This window comes from Saimiri boliviensis, chromosome 15 (genome assembly GCF_048565385.1).
Source record: "Saimiri boliviensis isolate mSaiBol1 chromosome 15, mSaiBol1.pri, whole genome shotgun sequence".
In the NCBI taxonomy this organism is placed as follows: Eukaryota; Metazoa; Chordata; class Mammalia; order Primates; family Cebidae; genus Saimiri; species Saimiri boliviensis.
In genome coordinates, this window is record NC_133463.1 from 19,677,827 (window position 1) to 19,695,006 (window position 17,180).

The window sequence follows — 17,180 nt, forward strand, 5'->3', positions numbered from 1 at the left end:
TGTTTCATATAGTTTCATTTAAATAAGTCACCTCAAATCCCACAGCACCTTTAACTTTCTAAGTTTCTCACATTACAATTTTTTATGGATTTGTTTTATGACTTCCAGATTGTAGACAATCTGAATTCTCTAAAACAGGGAATTAGGTCCTAATATCTGTAAATCCCTGGATGCTACAGTGTTTTGGATATAACAGACAATCAATGAGAATTTAACCTTATTTACCCTTGGTTGCATTCTAGGTATCTTGCAGCAAATTTTTCCATTAATCGATCAATTTTCTGAGCTTCTCCTGGAAGACGAAATCCTTCCAGAAACATACGAAGAGCTGAAACAAAGTCTTTTCCTGAAAAGTCATGTTGGTCCACATATGCATACATGACTTCTTTGTTAAATTTATCATTATCTCCCAGGAACTCACCCACTTGAGTCTAAAGTAAAAACAGAGGTAGAAGTTGATAATCTCATGACATGTGTACATTCGCCACACAGCCACTTAAAAAGCAGAAAATTTCATAAGATTCACAGGCATTTGACGACAGAGTTAACAATTTCAAACACAAAGCTAAAAGTTAAACACACTAAATGCCTTCATAAATATATTAGGATATTCTTTTCAGTTTAGAAAATTTAAAAAGCAGAATTTATATTATAGCTACACACACACACACACCTCGCAGTCATCACATAGTATTGGTGGGGGATTGGTCCACGACTCCGCATGAATACCAAAATCCATGGATGCTCAAGTTCCTTATATAAAATGTCACAGTATTTGCATATAACCTATGCATATCCTCCCATATACTCTACTCCCATCTCTAGATTACTTATAATATGTAATACAATGTAAATGCTATGTAAATAGTTTTTCTGTATTGTTTAGGAAATAAGTACAAGAAAAAAAGGTTTTTTTCCATTTTCCCCCTTGAATATTTTCAATTTCTGGTTGGTTGAATCCACAGATATACAATCCATGGATACAGAACTTATGGTTCCAGAGTGCCAGTTACAGATAATTATAACCAAGGTTATTATTTTTTTTGTTTCTGAGACAGATTCTCGCTCTATATCCCAGGCTGGAGTGCAGTGACACAATCTTGGCTCATTGCAACCTCTACCTCCTGAGTTCAAGCGATTCTCCTGCCTCAGTCTCCTGAGTAGCTGGGATTACATGCACCCATCATCACCATCAGCTAATTTTTTAATATTTTTATTAGAGATGAAGTTTTGCCATGTTGGCCAGTCTGGTCTCGAGTTTCTGATCTCAGGTTATCTACCTGCCTTGGCCTCCCAAAGTGCTGGGATTACAGGTGGGAGTCATCGAGCCTGGCTAACCAAGGTTATTCTTTATGTTTTACATACCTACATACTTAGGAAAGCATTTTAAAGGCGTCACAATATGTATCATTAACTTAAAAAAGAATTTTACAGAAAAGGGGCCAAGCATGGTGGCTCACGCCTGTAATCCCAGCACTTTGGGAGACAGGCAGGAGGACTGCCTGAACCCAGGAGTTCAAAACTAGCCTGGGCAATATAGCGAGACCCTGTCTCTAATAAAAAGAAAAAAAAAATCAAGAATCTTACAGAAAAGGTTAGAATGAAAATGGTATTCTTACAGAATCTAATCTTTCCTCTTGATGTAAGAATTGAGCAATATCTTCAGGTGTGGTGCCAAGCATCCCTTGTTCTTGGAGGTACTGTATTCCTCTCTTTGGTTTCTTATTAAATCTAGATGATGTCAAAGTTAATAAGAACATTAAAAAATAGAAAACCATTCATGGTCCCTGAAAAGATCTTAAACCATAGTAAATTAACTGTTTAATAGCACCCAGAAAACAGCTTATTTAATATAATTTGATGCATGAATGTATAAAATAATTACATTGTGCCAAGTTTTCTTTATTCTTTTCTTTTTAGAAATGAATCTCATATGGAAGTTCATTTTTATTACTATCATTTCACTGACGTTTTGCTACAGTATGGATTATTTTTTAATGCATATCAACAGTGGTAAATTAGGCTATGAGAGACTATTAGAGAGAATACCATGTAGTAAATGAACTTTGAGTAAGGCTGTGACTACTAAGTATCTCATACACGTATACTTCATTTCATCACACTTCACCGATAATGTATTTTTTACAAATTGAAGGTTTGTGGCAACTCTGCATTGAGGAAGTTTACTGGTGCCAGTTTTCCAAAAGCACGTGCTTACTTTGTGTCTGTGTCACATTTTGGAAATTCTCACAACAGTTCATACTTTTTCATTATTGTATCTGTTACTGTGATCTGTGATCAATGATCTTTGATGTTGCTACTTTAATTGCTTTGGGGTGCCACAAACCATGCCCATATAAGATGGTAAAGCTAATCAATGATTGTTGCATGTGTTCTGACTGCTCCACTGACTGGCTGTTCCTCATCTGTCTTCCTTTCCTTGGGCTTCCCTATTCTCTGAGACACAACAATATTGAAATTAGGTCAGTTAAGGACCCTACAATAGTCTTTAAGTGTTCAAGTGGAAGGAAGAGTTGCACATCTCTCACTTTAAAAAACTAGAAATGACTGAGCTTAGTGAGGAAGGCCAAGACAGGCTGAAAGGTAGGCTTCTTGAACCAAACCAAGTTGTGAATGCAAAGGAAAAGTTCTTGAAGGAAGTTAAAAGTGCCACTCCAGTGAACACACAAGTAGGAAAGCAAAGCAGCCTAATTGCTGATAGGGAGAAGGTTTTCGTTGTGAAAAAAAGATCAAACCAGTCACAACATTACCTTAAGGAAAAGCCTAATCCCAAGAAAGGCCCCAACTCTCTTCAATTCTACGAGACTAAGAAAGGTACTGAAGCTGCAGAAGAAAAGTTGGAAGCTAGCAGAGGTTGTTTCATGATTTTTAAGGAAAGAAGTTATTTCCATAACATAAAAGTGCAAGGTGAAGAGCAAGTGCTGATGGAGAAGCTGCAACAAGTTATGCAGAAGCTCTAGCTATAATCATTTACGAAGACAGCTACACTAACAAAAGATTTTCCAAGTAGAAAAACAGTCTTTCTTCTATCAGAAGAAGGTGCCATCTAGGAATTTTATAGCTAGAGAGGAGAAGTTAACGCCTCGCTTCAAATCTTCAAAGGAGAGACTACCTCTCTTAGAGGCTAATGGAGCTGATGACATTAAGTTGAAGCTAATGCTCACTTACCATTCCAAAGATCCCAGAGCCCTTAAGAATTACATACTAGCCAGGCGCAGTGGCTCACACCTGTAATCCCAGCACTTTGGGAGGCCGAGGTGGGAAGACCACGAGGTCAAGAGATCGAGACCATCCTGACCAACATAGTGAAACCCTGTCTCTATTGAAGTATAAACATTAGCTGGGCGTGGTGGCGTGCATATGTAGTCCCAGCTACTCGGAAGGCTGAGGCAGGAGAATTGCTTGAACCCGGGAGGCAGAGGTTGCAGTGAGCCGAGATCATGCCACTGTACTCCAGCCTGGTGCCTGGCGACAGAGTGAAACTCTGTCTCAAAAAAAGAAAAAAAAAAAAAAAAAAAAAAAAAAAAAGAATTACATGCTAAACCTACCCTGTGCTCTAGAAATGGAACAAAGCCTGGATGACAGCACCATCTGTTCACAACATAGTTGACTGAATATTTGAAGCCCACTGTTGAGATCTACTGCTTAAAAGATTCCTTTCAAAAGATTACTGCTAACTGACAATGCACCTGGTAACCCAAGAGCTCTGATGGAGATGTACAATGAAATTAATGTTGTTTTCATGCCTACTAACATAACATCCATTCTGCAGCCCTTGGATGAGAGTAATTTTGTTTTTGTAGAAATGTGGTCTCGCTATGCTATCCAGATTGGTCTCAATCTCCTGGGCTCAACTGATCCTCCTACCTTGGCTTCCCAATGCTGGGATTACATGCATGAGCCACTGTGCTCTGTCCTCAGAAGTAACTCTGAATTTCAAGTCTTTTTTTTTAAAAGAAATGGCGTCTTGCTACATAGCTCATGCTAATTTTGAACTCCTGGCCTCAAGCCTCATGAGTAGCTGGGATTAGGGGTATAAGCTACCATGCCTGGCTAATTTTCAAGTCTTAAAAGAAATGCACCTCATAAGGCTATAGCTGCCATGTACAGAGATACTGCTGTTGAATCTGGGCAAAGTAAACTGAAAACCTTCTAGAAAGGTTTAACTGTTCTAGATGCCACTAAGAACGACTCATGGGAGGGGTAAAAATATCAACATCAACAGGAGTTAGGAAGAAGCTGATTCTAACCCTTATGGACGACTTTGAGGAGTGCAACACATCAGTGGAGGAAGTAACTGCAGATGTGGTAAAAGTAACATGAGACTTAGAAGTAGAGTGTGAAGATGACACTGAATTGCTGTAGCCTCATGATCAAACTTTAACATATGAGTAGCTGCTTCATACTAAGTGAAAATAGTGGTTTTTTGAGATGGAATCTACTACTGGTGAAGGTGCCGTGAACACTGATAGAAAAAAAATAAGGCATTTAGAATATTCTATAAATTTAGTTCATAAAACTGCAGCAGAGTTTGAGAGGAAAGACTCTAATTTTGAAAGACATATTACTGTAGGTAAATGCTATCAAACAGCATTACATGCTACAGAAAAATCTTTCGTGAACAGAAGAGTCAATCAATGCAGCAAACTTCATTGTCTTCTTTTAAGAAATTACCACAGCTACCCCAGCTTTCAGTAACTACCACCGTGATTAGTTAGCAGCCATCAACACTGAGGTAATACACTCTACTAGCAAAAAGATTACAACTCACTGAAAGCTCAGATGATTCCTAGTGTTTCTCCACAATAACGTATTTTTAAATTAATGTATGTACATTGTTTTTTAGGCATAAGGGAATTGAAGGTCAATAGACTATGGTACAGCATAAACATAACTGTAATCCACTGAGAAATAAAAAAATTTGTGTGACTCACTATATTGCGATATTCACTTCATTGCTGTGGTATGGAAGTGAACCCACTATCTCTGAGGTACTCCGAGTATATAATCTCCTTAATCTTCAGGTAATCTTGGCTCATTTGTCCAAATTAATTAGCCCACACAAAACCTTTCTCTATATAGCTCCAGATTCTCTCTCACTCCCTTCTCCTTCCTCTGCTCCCATGTATCATATTCCATTCCCTAAATCTATTTTCAGAGTCCATTTCCTCTGCATGTCTTTTACCTGCTCCATTTACAGGGGGACTCTCCCTCAGGCTTAAAGACCCAATTCAAATATTACCTCTCTGTTTACAGATCATTTACTCCCTACTTTTGTTACTTTGGTGCTTCAACACCTGTCATTTGGGCTATTGCAAGAGTCCTTAAATGGTCTCCCTATCTGTATTTCCCACATTCGAATACACCTTTGGCAAAGTCCTATTTACAAAACAGAAATCTGATGATGCTACTCCCCTGCCTAAAGTTCTTCACTAGCATGCTAATGACATGAGGAACAAGACAAAAAGTCCTTTACATGGAGAATACGGTCTTCCGTAATCTAGATCTAACTCAATGCTCTCATCTTAGCTCCTGTTATTCCCCCTCCACTCTGCCCCTGCCATGCTAAACAACAGTGCTCAGATGTCCTTCCATTCCTCTGCGCTGCACATGCCATTCTCTTAGTCTGGGATGCTCTTTCCTGTTCTGTCTTCCTAAAGATTTCCTTGTTAAGTTCTCATCCAACAACCATAACCACTTAACATTTATAAAATTAAACATTTTTCACTAAGATAAACATAATCTTCGCTCTCTAGAAGCACTCACTCTAATAGAAGAAACACAATTTTACAGAATTATAATAGTAAAAATGTAACAAATAAATGTATTCACAAAGTAAGAAAATAACACGTAAGTAACTGAGATCGTCATAATATATTTCCTGGGAAAGATGACTCTAGGACTATTTCAAAGAATAATTATATATTTTATAAACAATAAGAAAAAACATCCCAAAGAGGAAGAGGCCATACTAAAATACTAGAGCACAAGACAGTATTATGTTAAGTGTACTGTTGGCACAGTGAGATGGGATAGGAAAGTGGCAGGAAATGGAAGCTTAGAGTTCACTCGTTCCAAATCATGAAGGTATTATCATACAATCAAAGAAGATTTGGTTTTATTTTCTAAGAGAGGGAAGGAACAGACTTTCACTCAAGAAAAGTTATTCTAGTTACATGTGAGAAAAAACGGAAGAATGAACAAAACCAAAGAAAGGTAAGCCAATTGAAAGATTATACTAGTTGAGGAAAGAAACGATCATGGTCTGACTTGTAAGAATAGCTGTGGGAGATCGAGAAAAGAGAACAGACTGCAGGGATGTTAGGAAGTAGAATCAACAGGATTTAGTGACAGATTAGATTCAAGAGTGAGGGGGAGAATCTAAGCTAACTCCCAGGATTCTAGCTTATAAATTTAGTAGCATGTTGGGATTACTACCATAAATAAGAAACACAAAACAAGAGGCTTATCCAAGATGGCCATTTAGGAACAACTCAGGATTGCAGCTCCCAGTGACAGGGCAGAGGGTGAGCGGACGCCACATTTTTATTGCCCACAGACCAGGAGATTCCCAGGCAGAGGAGCCCCACAGGTCACCAGCACGGCTGTTTTGGCCGGCCCAGCTGTTTTGGTCAGCGCGGCCCCCAGGCAGCTGCTTTGTCGGTACCCTGGTGCAGCAGTTCTCCCCACAAAATACACTGGTCCGGGTGCCCTTTTAGCTGGTGACCGGAACCCCGGGAAGTCGCCCATACATCAGATTTAAAAGGGGACTGTACAGGGAGCCAGGCCAAGAGATTCCTGGGCAAAAAAAGCACCATGAATCTCCACCGCTGTTTAAGCCGGCACAGTGAGTCGTTGCACGGGAAATCACACAGATCCCAGTGCCTTTTCAACAGATGACTGGAACACCTGGGAGAGAGTTGACTGTTCAACTTAAAAAAAAAAAAAAAAAAAAAGGCTCTGAGGCAGGGAGCCAGGTGATCAGGCTCAGCTGGTCCCACCCCACAAAAGAACAGCAGTCAGAAACTCTCTGGATTGAGAGTTTCACAGCAAGCCAGCTAAACCCGGGACGGTCCAGCTCTGTGGGGGAGGGGCATCCGCCATTACCGAGGCACTCCACCACTACGGAGGTAGTCTGCCATTGCTGAGGCAGCCTGCCATTGCCAAGGCAACCCGTCATTGCCGAGGCTGCCTGCCATTGCCAAGGCAACCTGCCATTACAGAGAGAGTCCGCCAATACAGAGGTGGTCCACCACTGCCGAGGCAGTTGTAACTACACCCATATAAACAGGACTGCAGGGAAGTTCACACCGCAGCTGGGCGGAGCCCACAGCAGCTCAGCAAAGCCTCTGCAGGCAGACAGTGACTAGGCTGCCTCCTTGCTGGGCAGGGCAGCCCTGAAAAAAAAGGCAGCAGCAAAACAGAAACTCCTAAATAAAGCGCTAACTCCCTGGGACAGAGTACCTGGGAACAAAAAGCGGTTTATGAGTTCTGCTGTAGCAGACCTAAATGTACCTGCCCAGCAGCTATGAATGAACAATGGAGCTCACAGCTCAGCACTTGAGCTCCTGTAAAGGGCAGACTGTCTCCTCAAGCAGCTCCCTGACCCCTGTATATCCAAAGAGTCACCTCATAAAGGAGAGATCAGACTGATATTTGGTGGGTATCCTGCTGGGACAAAGGTAGCAGAAGAAGAAACTGGTAGCCACCCTTACTGTTCTACAGCTGCTGCAGGTGATCCCCAGGCAAGCAGGGCCTGGAGTGGACCTCAGCAGTCCTACAGCAGAGGGCCAGACTGTTAGAGGGAAAACTAAAAAACAGAAATAACTTAATTATCAACAAACAGAACATCTACTTGGAGACCTAATCTGAAAGTCAGAAACTACAAAGATGACAGGTAGATAAATCCATAAAGATGGGAAGAAACCAGCGCAAAAAGGATGAAAACACCCAAAACCAGAACACCTCTCCTCCTACAAGGGATCACAACTCCTCACCAGCAAGGGAACAGGCTGGATGGAGAATGAGTGTGATGAAATAACAGAATCAGGCTTCAGAAGGTGAGTAGTAAGAAACTTCTGTGAGCTAAAATAACATGTTGTAACCCAATGCAAAGAAACTAAGAACCTTGAAAAAAGATTTGACGAAATGCTAACGAGAATGGACAACTTAGAAAGAAATATAAGTGAACTGATGGAGCTGAAAAACACAACACGAGAAATTCGTGAAGCATGCACAAGTTTCAACAGCCAAATTGACCAAGCAGAAGAAAGGATATCAGAGGTCGAAGATCAACTCAATGAAATAAAACGAGAAGGCATGATTAGAGAAAAAAGGGGAAAAAGGAATGAACAAAGTCTCCAAGAAATGTGAGACTATGTGAAAAGACCTAATCTATGTTTGATAGGTATAACTAAATGCGACAAAGAGAATGAATCCAAGCTGAAAAATACTCTTCAGGATATTATCCAAGAAAACTTCCCCAACCTAGAAAGGCAGGCCAATATTCAAGTCCAGGAAATACAGAGAACACCACAAAGATATTCCTCACGAAGAGCAACCCTAAGGCACATAATCGTCAGATTCACCAGGGTTGAAATGAAGGAGAAAATGCTAAGGGCAGCCAGAGAGAAAGGTCGGGTTATCCACAAAGGGAAGCCCATCAGACTCTCAGCAGAAACACTACAAGCCAGAAGAGAGTAGGGGCCAATATTCAACATCCTTAAATAAAAGAACTTTCAACCCAGAATTACATAACCAGCCAAACTAAGCTTCATAAGTGAAGGAAAAATAAAATCCTTTGTGAACAAGGAAGTACTCAGAGATTTCATCACCACCAGACCTGCTTTATAAGAGCTCCTGAAAAGAGACTCTACACATAGAAAGGAACAACCAGTACCAGCCACTCCAAAAACATACCAAATAGTAAACAGCATCAACACAATCAAGAAACTGCACTAACGGGCAAAACAGCCAGCTAGCATCAAAATGGCAGTATCAAATTCACACATAACAATATTAACCCTAAATGTAAATAGACTAAATGCCCCAATCAAGAGACACAGACTGGCAAATTGGATAAAAAGCCAAAACCCATCTCACATGCAAGGATACACAAAGGCTCAAAATAAAGGGATGGAGGAAGACTTACCAAGCAAATGGAGAGCAAAAAAAAAAACAGAGTTGCAATTCTCATCTCTGATAAAATAGACGTTAAAGCAACAACGATCAAAAAAGACAAAGAAGGACATTACATAATGGTAAAAGGATCAATGCAACAAGAAGAGCTAACGATCCTAAATATAAACACACCCGATACAGGAGCACTCAGATACATAAGGCAAGTTCTTAATGACTTACAAAGAGACTTAGACTCCCACACAATAATAGTGAAAGACTTTAACACCCCATTGTCAATATTAGACAGATCAACCAGACAGAAAATTAACAAAGATACCCAGGACTGGAACTCAGACCTAGAACAAGCAAACCTAATAGATATTCACAAACCTCTCCACCCCAAATCCACAGAATATACATTCTTCTCGGCACCACATCACACCTACTTTAAAATTGACCACATAATTGGAAGTAAATCACTTCTCAGCAAATGCAAAAGAACGGAAATCATAACAAACAGTCTCTCAGACCACAGTGCAATCAAGTTAGAACTCAGAATTCAAAAACTAACTCAGAACCACACAGCTTCCTGGAAACTGAACAGCTTGCTCTTGAAAGCTGACTGGATAAACAATGAAATGAAGGCAGAAATAAAGACGTTCTTCAAAACCAATGAGAATGAAGACACAACATGTCAGAATCTCTGGGAAACATTTAAAGCCGTCTCTAGAGGAAAATATATCACAATAAGTGCCCACATAAGAAGCAAGGATAGATTGAAAATTGGCACCCTATCATCAAAATTGAAAGAGCTAGAGGAGCAAGATCAAAAAAACTCAAAACCTAGCAGAAGACAAGAAATAACTAAGATCAGAGCAGAACTGAAGGAGACAGAGATACAAAAAACCCTTCAAAAAAATCAATAAATCCAGGAGCTGGTTTTTCAAAAAGATCAACAAAATAGACCACTAGCCAGATTAATAAAAAAGAAAAGAGAGAATAACCAAATAGATGCAATAAAAACGATAAAGGGGATATGACCACAGATTCCACAGAAATTCAAACCTTCATCAGAGATTATTACAAACAACTCTATGCACATAAACTAGTAAACCGGGAAGAAATGGATACATTCCTGGACACTTGCCTCCTCCCAAGCCTAAACCAGGAAGAAGTTGAAACCCTGAATAGGCCAATAACAAGGTTTGAAATTGAGGCAGGAATTAAGAGCCTAACACCCGAAAAAAAGCCCATGTCCAGATGGATTCACAGCTGAATTCTACCAGACATACAAAGAGGAGCTGGTACCATTCCTTCTGAAACTATTCCAAATAATTCAAAAAGAGGGAATCCTTCCCAAATCATTTTCTGAAACCAACATCATCCTGATACCAAAACCCAGCAGAGACTCAACAAGAAAAGAAAACTTCAGGCCAATATCCATGATGAACATAGATGCAAAAATCTTCAATAAAATACTGGCAAACTGATTGCAACAGCACATCGAAAAGCTTATCCACCATGATCAAGTAGGATTCATCCCAGGGATGCAAGGCTGGTTCAACATACGCAAGTCTATAAATGTAATTCACCACATAAACAGAATCAAAGACAAAAACCACATGATAATCTAATTGGTGCAGAGAAGGCCTTTGATAAAATTCAACAGCCCTTAATGCTAAAAACCATCAATAAACTAGGTATTGATGGAACGTATCTCAAAATAATAAAAGCTATTTATGACAAACAACAGCCAATATCATACTGAATGGGCAAAAACTGGAAGCATTCCCTTTGAAATCTGGCACTAGACAAGGTTGCCCTCTCTCACCACTCCTATTCAATATAGTATGGGAAGTTCTAGCCAGAGCAATCAGGCAAGAAAAAGAAATAAATTATTCAAATAGGAAAGGAGGAAGTCAAATTGTCTCTATTTGCAGATGACATGATTGTATATCTAGAAGACCCATCGTCTCAGCCCAAAATCTCCTGAAACTGATAAACAACTTCAGCAAAGTCTCAGGATACAAAATCAATGTGCAAAAATCACAAGCATTCCTATACACCAGTAACAGACTTAGAGAGAGCCAAATCGAGAATGAACTGCCATTTACAATTGCTACAAAGAGAATAAAATACCTAGGAATACAACTAACAAGGAATGTAAAGGACTTCTTCAAGGAGAACTACAAACCACTGCTCAATGAAATAAGAGAGGACACAAACAGATGGAGAAACATTCCATGTTCATGGTTAGGAAGAATCAATATCGTGAAAATGGCCATACTGTCCAAAGTAATTTACAGATTCGACGCTACCCCCATCAAGCTACCAATGATCTTCTTTACAGAACTGGAAAAAAAACACCTTAAACTTCATATGGAACCAAAAGAAAGCTCGCATAGCCAAGTCAATTCTAAGCAAAAAGAACAAAGCAAGAGGCATCACACTACCGGACTTCAAACTATACTACAAGGCTACAGTAATCAAAACAGCATGGTACTGGTACCAAAACAGAGATATAGACCCAACGGAACAGAACAGAGACCTTGGAGGCAACACAACATATCTACAACTATCTGATCTTTGACAAACCTGACAAAAACAAGCAATGGGGAAAGAACTCCCTGTTTAATAAATGGTGTTGGGAAAACCGGCTAGCCATGTGCAGAAAGCAGAAACAGGACCCCTTCCTGACACCTTACACTAAAATTAACCCCAGATGGATTAAAGACTTAAACGTAAGACCTAACACCATAAAAACCCTAGAAAAAAACCTAGGCAAAACCATTCAGGACATAAGCGTAGGCAAGGACTTCATGACCAAAACCCCAAAAGCATTGGCAACAAAAGCCAAAATAGACAAATGAGACCTAATCAAACTCCACAGCTTCTGCATGGTAAAAGAAACAGTCATGAGAGTGAATCGGTAACCAACAGAATGGGAAAAAATTTTTGCAGTCTACCCATCTGACAAAGGGCTGATATCCAGAATTTATAAAGAACTAAAACACACTGACATGAAAAAAACAATCAGGCCCATTGAGAAGTGGGTGAAGGATATGAACAGACACTTTACAAAAGACATACATGAGGCCAACAAACATATGAAAAAATGCTCATCATCACTGGTTATCAGAGAAATGCAAATCAAAACTACATTGAGATACCATCTCACGCCAGTCAGAATGGCAATCATTAAAAAATCTGGAGACAACAAATGCTGGAGAGGATGTGGAGAAATAGGAACACTTTTACACTGTTGGTGGGAGTGTAAATTAGTTCAACCATTGTGGCAGACAGTGTGGCGATTCCTCAAGGACGTAGAAATAGAAATTCCATTTGACTCAGCAATCCCATTACTGGGTATGTATCCAAAGGATTATAAATCATTCTACTATAAGGACATATGCACACGAATATTCATTGCAGCACTGTTTACAATAGCAAAGACCTGGAACCAACCCAAATGCCCATCGATGATAGACTGGACAGGGAAAATGTGGCACATATACACCATGGAATATTATGCAGCCATCAAAAACGATGAGTTCGTGTCCTTTATAGGGACATGGATGAACCTGGAAACTATCATTCTCAGCAAACTGACACAAGAGCAGAAAATCAAACATTGCATGTTCTTACTCATAGGTGGGTGTTGAACAACGAGAACACATGGACACAGGGAGGGGAGCACTACACGCTGGGGTCTGTTGGGGGGAAATAGGGGAGGGACAGTGGGGGGTGGGGAGTTGGGGAGAGATAGCATGGGGAGAAATGCCAGACATAGGTGAAGGTGAGGAAGGCAGCAAATCATACTGCCACATGTGTAACTATGCAACAATCTTGCATGTTCTTCACATGTATCCCAAACCTAAAATGCAATTTAAAAAAATTAATTAAAAAAAGAAAACAAAAACAAGAGGCTTTTCTAGTTGTCTTTTGTTTTGGGGTAAAAGTACTAGGGGGTTGATGTCAGAAAAGAGCTGAGGAACAGAACCCTGCGAATGCTAAGATATATGCAGGAAGAAAGAAAAAGCAGCCCACAAGACTGAGATGGCATAATAAAAAAGACAGGAGAGAAACAGGATAGGCTGGTGTCATGAAACAGTTGTACAGAAGTATCCTGGGAACATAGCTCCACGACAGCATTCTCATCAGTGTCTGTATGAAGCAGAAAGCAAGTCCAGACCAGGTGCAGTGGCTCATGCCTGTAATCCCAGCATTTTGGGAGGCTGAGGTGGGCGGATCATGAGGTCAAGAGATTGAGACCATCCTGGCCAACACAGTGAAACCCCACCTCTACTAAAAATACGAAAATTAGCTGGGCATGGCAGTGCATACCTATAGTCCCAGCTACATGGGAGGCTGAGGCAGAAGAATTGCTTGAACCCTGGGAGGTGGAGATTGCAGTGAGCCGAGATCGTGCCACTGTACTCCAGCCTGGCAACAGAACAAGATATCATCTCAAAACACACACACACAAAAAAAAAAAAAGAAAGAAAAGAAAAGAAAGCCAAGCACTGCTGTAAGAAGGACTAGAGGTTAAGGAGACTTCCACTTTGGAGCCCTCTGACTACTCCTTCTCCCTTCTCAAATACTTCAAAATAAGTACCTTGGCAGTACTTACTCTGTACGACACTCTTCCATAGACCCTCCATAGTACTGTTTTTAAAAATTCCTCATGTTTAGACTGCAATCTTGAATACAAAGGCCAGTGTCTTCATGGTGCTTGGCAACAGTCCCAAGTACCAAATACGTGTTTACTGGGTGACCAGCAGAATTTTAATACACATATTTGTTTATACATACTAGACTGTGAGCCCCTCAGAAGGAAGAGCTGTTCCATTTATCTAGTTTCCCCAGGACCTTGCATAACATCTGGAACAGATGAGATTTTAATAAATATTGACTGAACAATTAGAATGAATGCAGTACTGACAGCTATTTCCTGAGGCAATTTTGTAAGATTTTTAAATTTTATAATAGAGTATGTGTACATTTTTGCTGAATTTTTTGGTCATATTGACACTGGACAAAAGAGATATCTGAACATTCACTAAAAGGCATTACTTAAGTATCAGGAAGAAATGCTTTACAGAAGTAGCAAAGCAAGTAAACACACAGGGGAATTTTTAAGTTTATAATAGCTAGATTCACGGAAACAGGCAAGCAATTTCATTTCTCCTTATGGCATCTCTTTGAAAAAAGAGATGGGCAACAAGAGAAAGGAAGACAGCATGGTGATATTCACAAAGGAAGCAGAAGCAGGCAGGTATCACAAAGCTTAGTGGGAAAACTGATTTCACAAGATTAGGGTCTGGTACACCAGCCAGGTTGGAAAGATAGGTGATCACCTTATCAACATGCAAAAATGAAATCAATAACAAGAGTAGTACATTTGTAACCCAAGTGGAGAAAAGGTAAAACTTATAAAGGAGTATTGACGGCTATTAGAAATTTCGTATTTTAAATGTTTTGAGTTGTCACATGATTAGAAAATATGATGGGGATTTAATAATGAGCTAAACAATGCAAAATTGCACAGATGGTGCTCATCAATAGCACTTATAATATGGTGACAAATTATATGACAAAAGTGGTTGGGCATTACAGGAAACTAGTTGGGCTAGACTGCAATGAACAGGGGGATCTGAACAGAAGCCTCGTGAACTAGATCCATGAGAACTACCCTCCATTTCACTCACTGTAAGGTGATAAACTTAGGGCAGGGTGGCACCATACTGGCAAAGAGATATTCAGCAATATTTCTCCTTAAGCTGTGACACTTACAAATCTATCCCTTGTTCTATTATTTCTTTTTGTTGCTTTAGGACCTCAAATTGTTCCGGATTATCAGTGCCAGACATCTGTGTACTGTAGCTGCCTATTCCTGATGATGATGTTGACTCCAGGGAATTTAAACTTCCATATCTGTTTATTGACTCAGGGTGTTTGATTTCACTCATCTCTTGTTCTGAGGGTTTTTCCTGACCTGAAAGAAGAAAAATCAGTAGAGTACATTATTCTATCAAAGAAAAAAAAAATGAAAGGGCAAACAAATTATTGAATAAGGCAAGGCATTTCAATGTTGCTTAGATATCTATTTAATACAAAACAACTATTAGGTAACATAATAAACAACATACTTTGAGATTAAAACACACTGTAATTTGTACGTGTATAGTCTGCACCATTAGGAGGAGTTCTTTTTGCAGTTGCAGTGCTGAGTATCCACTGGATTTCTGCTCTCAGCTCATTCCTCATGAGGAATTGTTTTCGATAACACCAGTGTAGCCCTGCAGCTATGAGTTTTTCTCTGAGTGAGGGTAGACATCAAACACAGATGAACGATTCAACCTTCTTAAAACATACTGCCTTTTATATGTTTCCTCTATAATTATATTACAAGAAATTTGCATAAATATGCTTCATTTTATATAATCAAAATATTTCTAAGAAGATTTAGAAAAAATAGCTTGGATAACTAAGTTAAAAATTTTACAATTTTAAAGCTAGTTATTTAACTCACAGAGAATGCTTCGTCATCAGTTAAATCAATAAGTATGTCATGAAATTGGTTTAACGGTATCTGCAATTATCCTCCAGAATATTATTCACTTAAAATGACAAAGAATTACGACTCAAAATATCACCTTACCAAGAGTTGTCTGAGAGTTGGGATTCACATACTGATCCTTACTCCATTCAACCATACACTTCAAAATTGACACTAAGCATTCTAAACCTTTTTTCCTCAGGCTCAATTCCTACAAAATAATTCAAAAATACAATTTCAAAAAAAGGTCTTTTAAGGAAAATACATGGCTCTTCCCTGGTAAAGTTTAAATTTGAAAACGCTTTTAAAGTTCTTACCTGAACATTACTCATACCAAGTTCTTGACTGCCCCTTCCTTGGGCAATTTTTGATAGATCATTTACCAGTCTTTCAAATATATTGGCTGCATTTAAGTCACAGTCATAGTTCACATAAATATCCACTACACTTTGAGCATCTGTAACAATATAAGTCACAGTCATAGTTTACATAAATATCTACTACACTTTGAGCATCTGTAACAATATAACATTAATTTCAACAAAGTACATCTAGGATATGAGTACATTTGGCCTTTTAAATATCTAGTAATAAGAAAGAGTAAAAAAAAGAAAGACAATTTAAAATACCTGCACAAATTCTTGTTAGTGTCTGAATAACCATCCATTTGTGATCAAATGAGCTGGTAGAAGTTTCCAAAATGTATAAGAAAATTTCTTTAAAGAACACCTGTGATTAGGAGAAAACTTCTGTTTAAAATATTGTTGAGAATTCATGTGTCATCACTTTTTAAACATTCCAAAGCTGTAGAGCAGGTATTAGGACCCAGCTCCTAAGGAGTTCAACTATTTTCGAGTTCCAGCTCTGAAATCTGAGGACTAACATATCTTGGATAAGGGACTTAAACTTGTCCTTCTGGCATTAGCACTGCAATTCACATTGCTATGTTTTATTCTCAACACAGCTGCTACAAAAGAAATATGTAAAGATTTAGAGTTCCTCTAGGTGGTAATTTATTGAACATTTTTATAGACTATAACTTAGGCTTTTTAAATCCCCCTCAAAGAGCATAATTATACTTTTAATTTTTCAGACATTCTAGTACTGAGAGGTCTAACTGTTCCCAGATTTAAATGTAACTGATACTCTAATCAACACAATAAAAAGTCTAAGTCTCATATGATTTTATTTTTCTAATTACTCACAAAAGTGAAAATCTCTACTGTTTGAAAACTACATACAAACCATTTCTCACTACTCTTTACACCAAATAATCAAGCAAGGAGTTAATCAACCTAATGAGATAAATTTCAATTTAACAGCTAAGAATTTTCAGGTTTAAATTTATTCTATGAAAGTGACTTTAAGAAGGAATGACGGAAAAAACCAACATATTAACATTTATGAAATACATGCATTACGAATCCAGAAAATGACATTTATAATGTAAGTGACTGTATCTCCCCCAAACTGAATATAA

General features: G+C 38.9%; 1 protein-coding gene across 2 annotated transcripts in view; it reads right to left on the reverse strand.

Annotated features, from left to right (window-relative positions):
- Window positions 1–17,180, reverse strand: part of ARFGEF1 (ARF guanine nucleotide exchange factor 1) — a 163,312-nt gene that overhangs the window by 71,145 nt on the left and 74,987 nt on the right. For both annotated transcript variants that reach the window (XM_010330735.3, XM_003942896.4), the window contains exons 11-16: window positions 16,330–16,429; window positions 16,018–16,157; window positions 15,803–15,911; window positions 14,935–15,136; window positions 1,620–1,731; window positions 226–431 (exon numbers count right to left, since the gene is read on the reverse strand). In XM_010330735.3, the coding sequence (XP_010329037.1) occupies window positions 226–431; window positions 1,620–1,731; window positions 14,935–15,136; window positions 15,803–15,911; window positions 16,018–16,157; window positions 16,330–16,429 (869 nt within the window). The remainder of the gene's footprint in view (window positions 1–225; window positions 432–1,619; window positions 1,732–14,934; window positions 15,137–15,802; window positions 15,912–16,017; window positions 16,158–16,329; window positions 16,430–17,180) is intronic.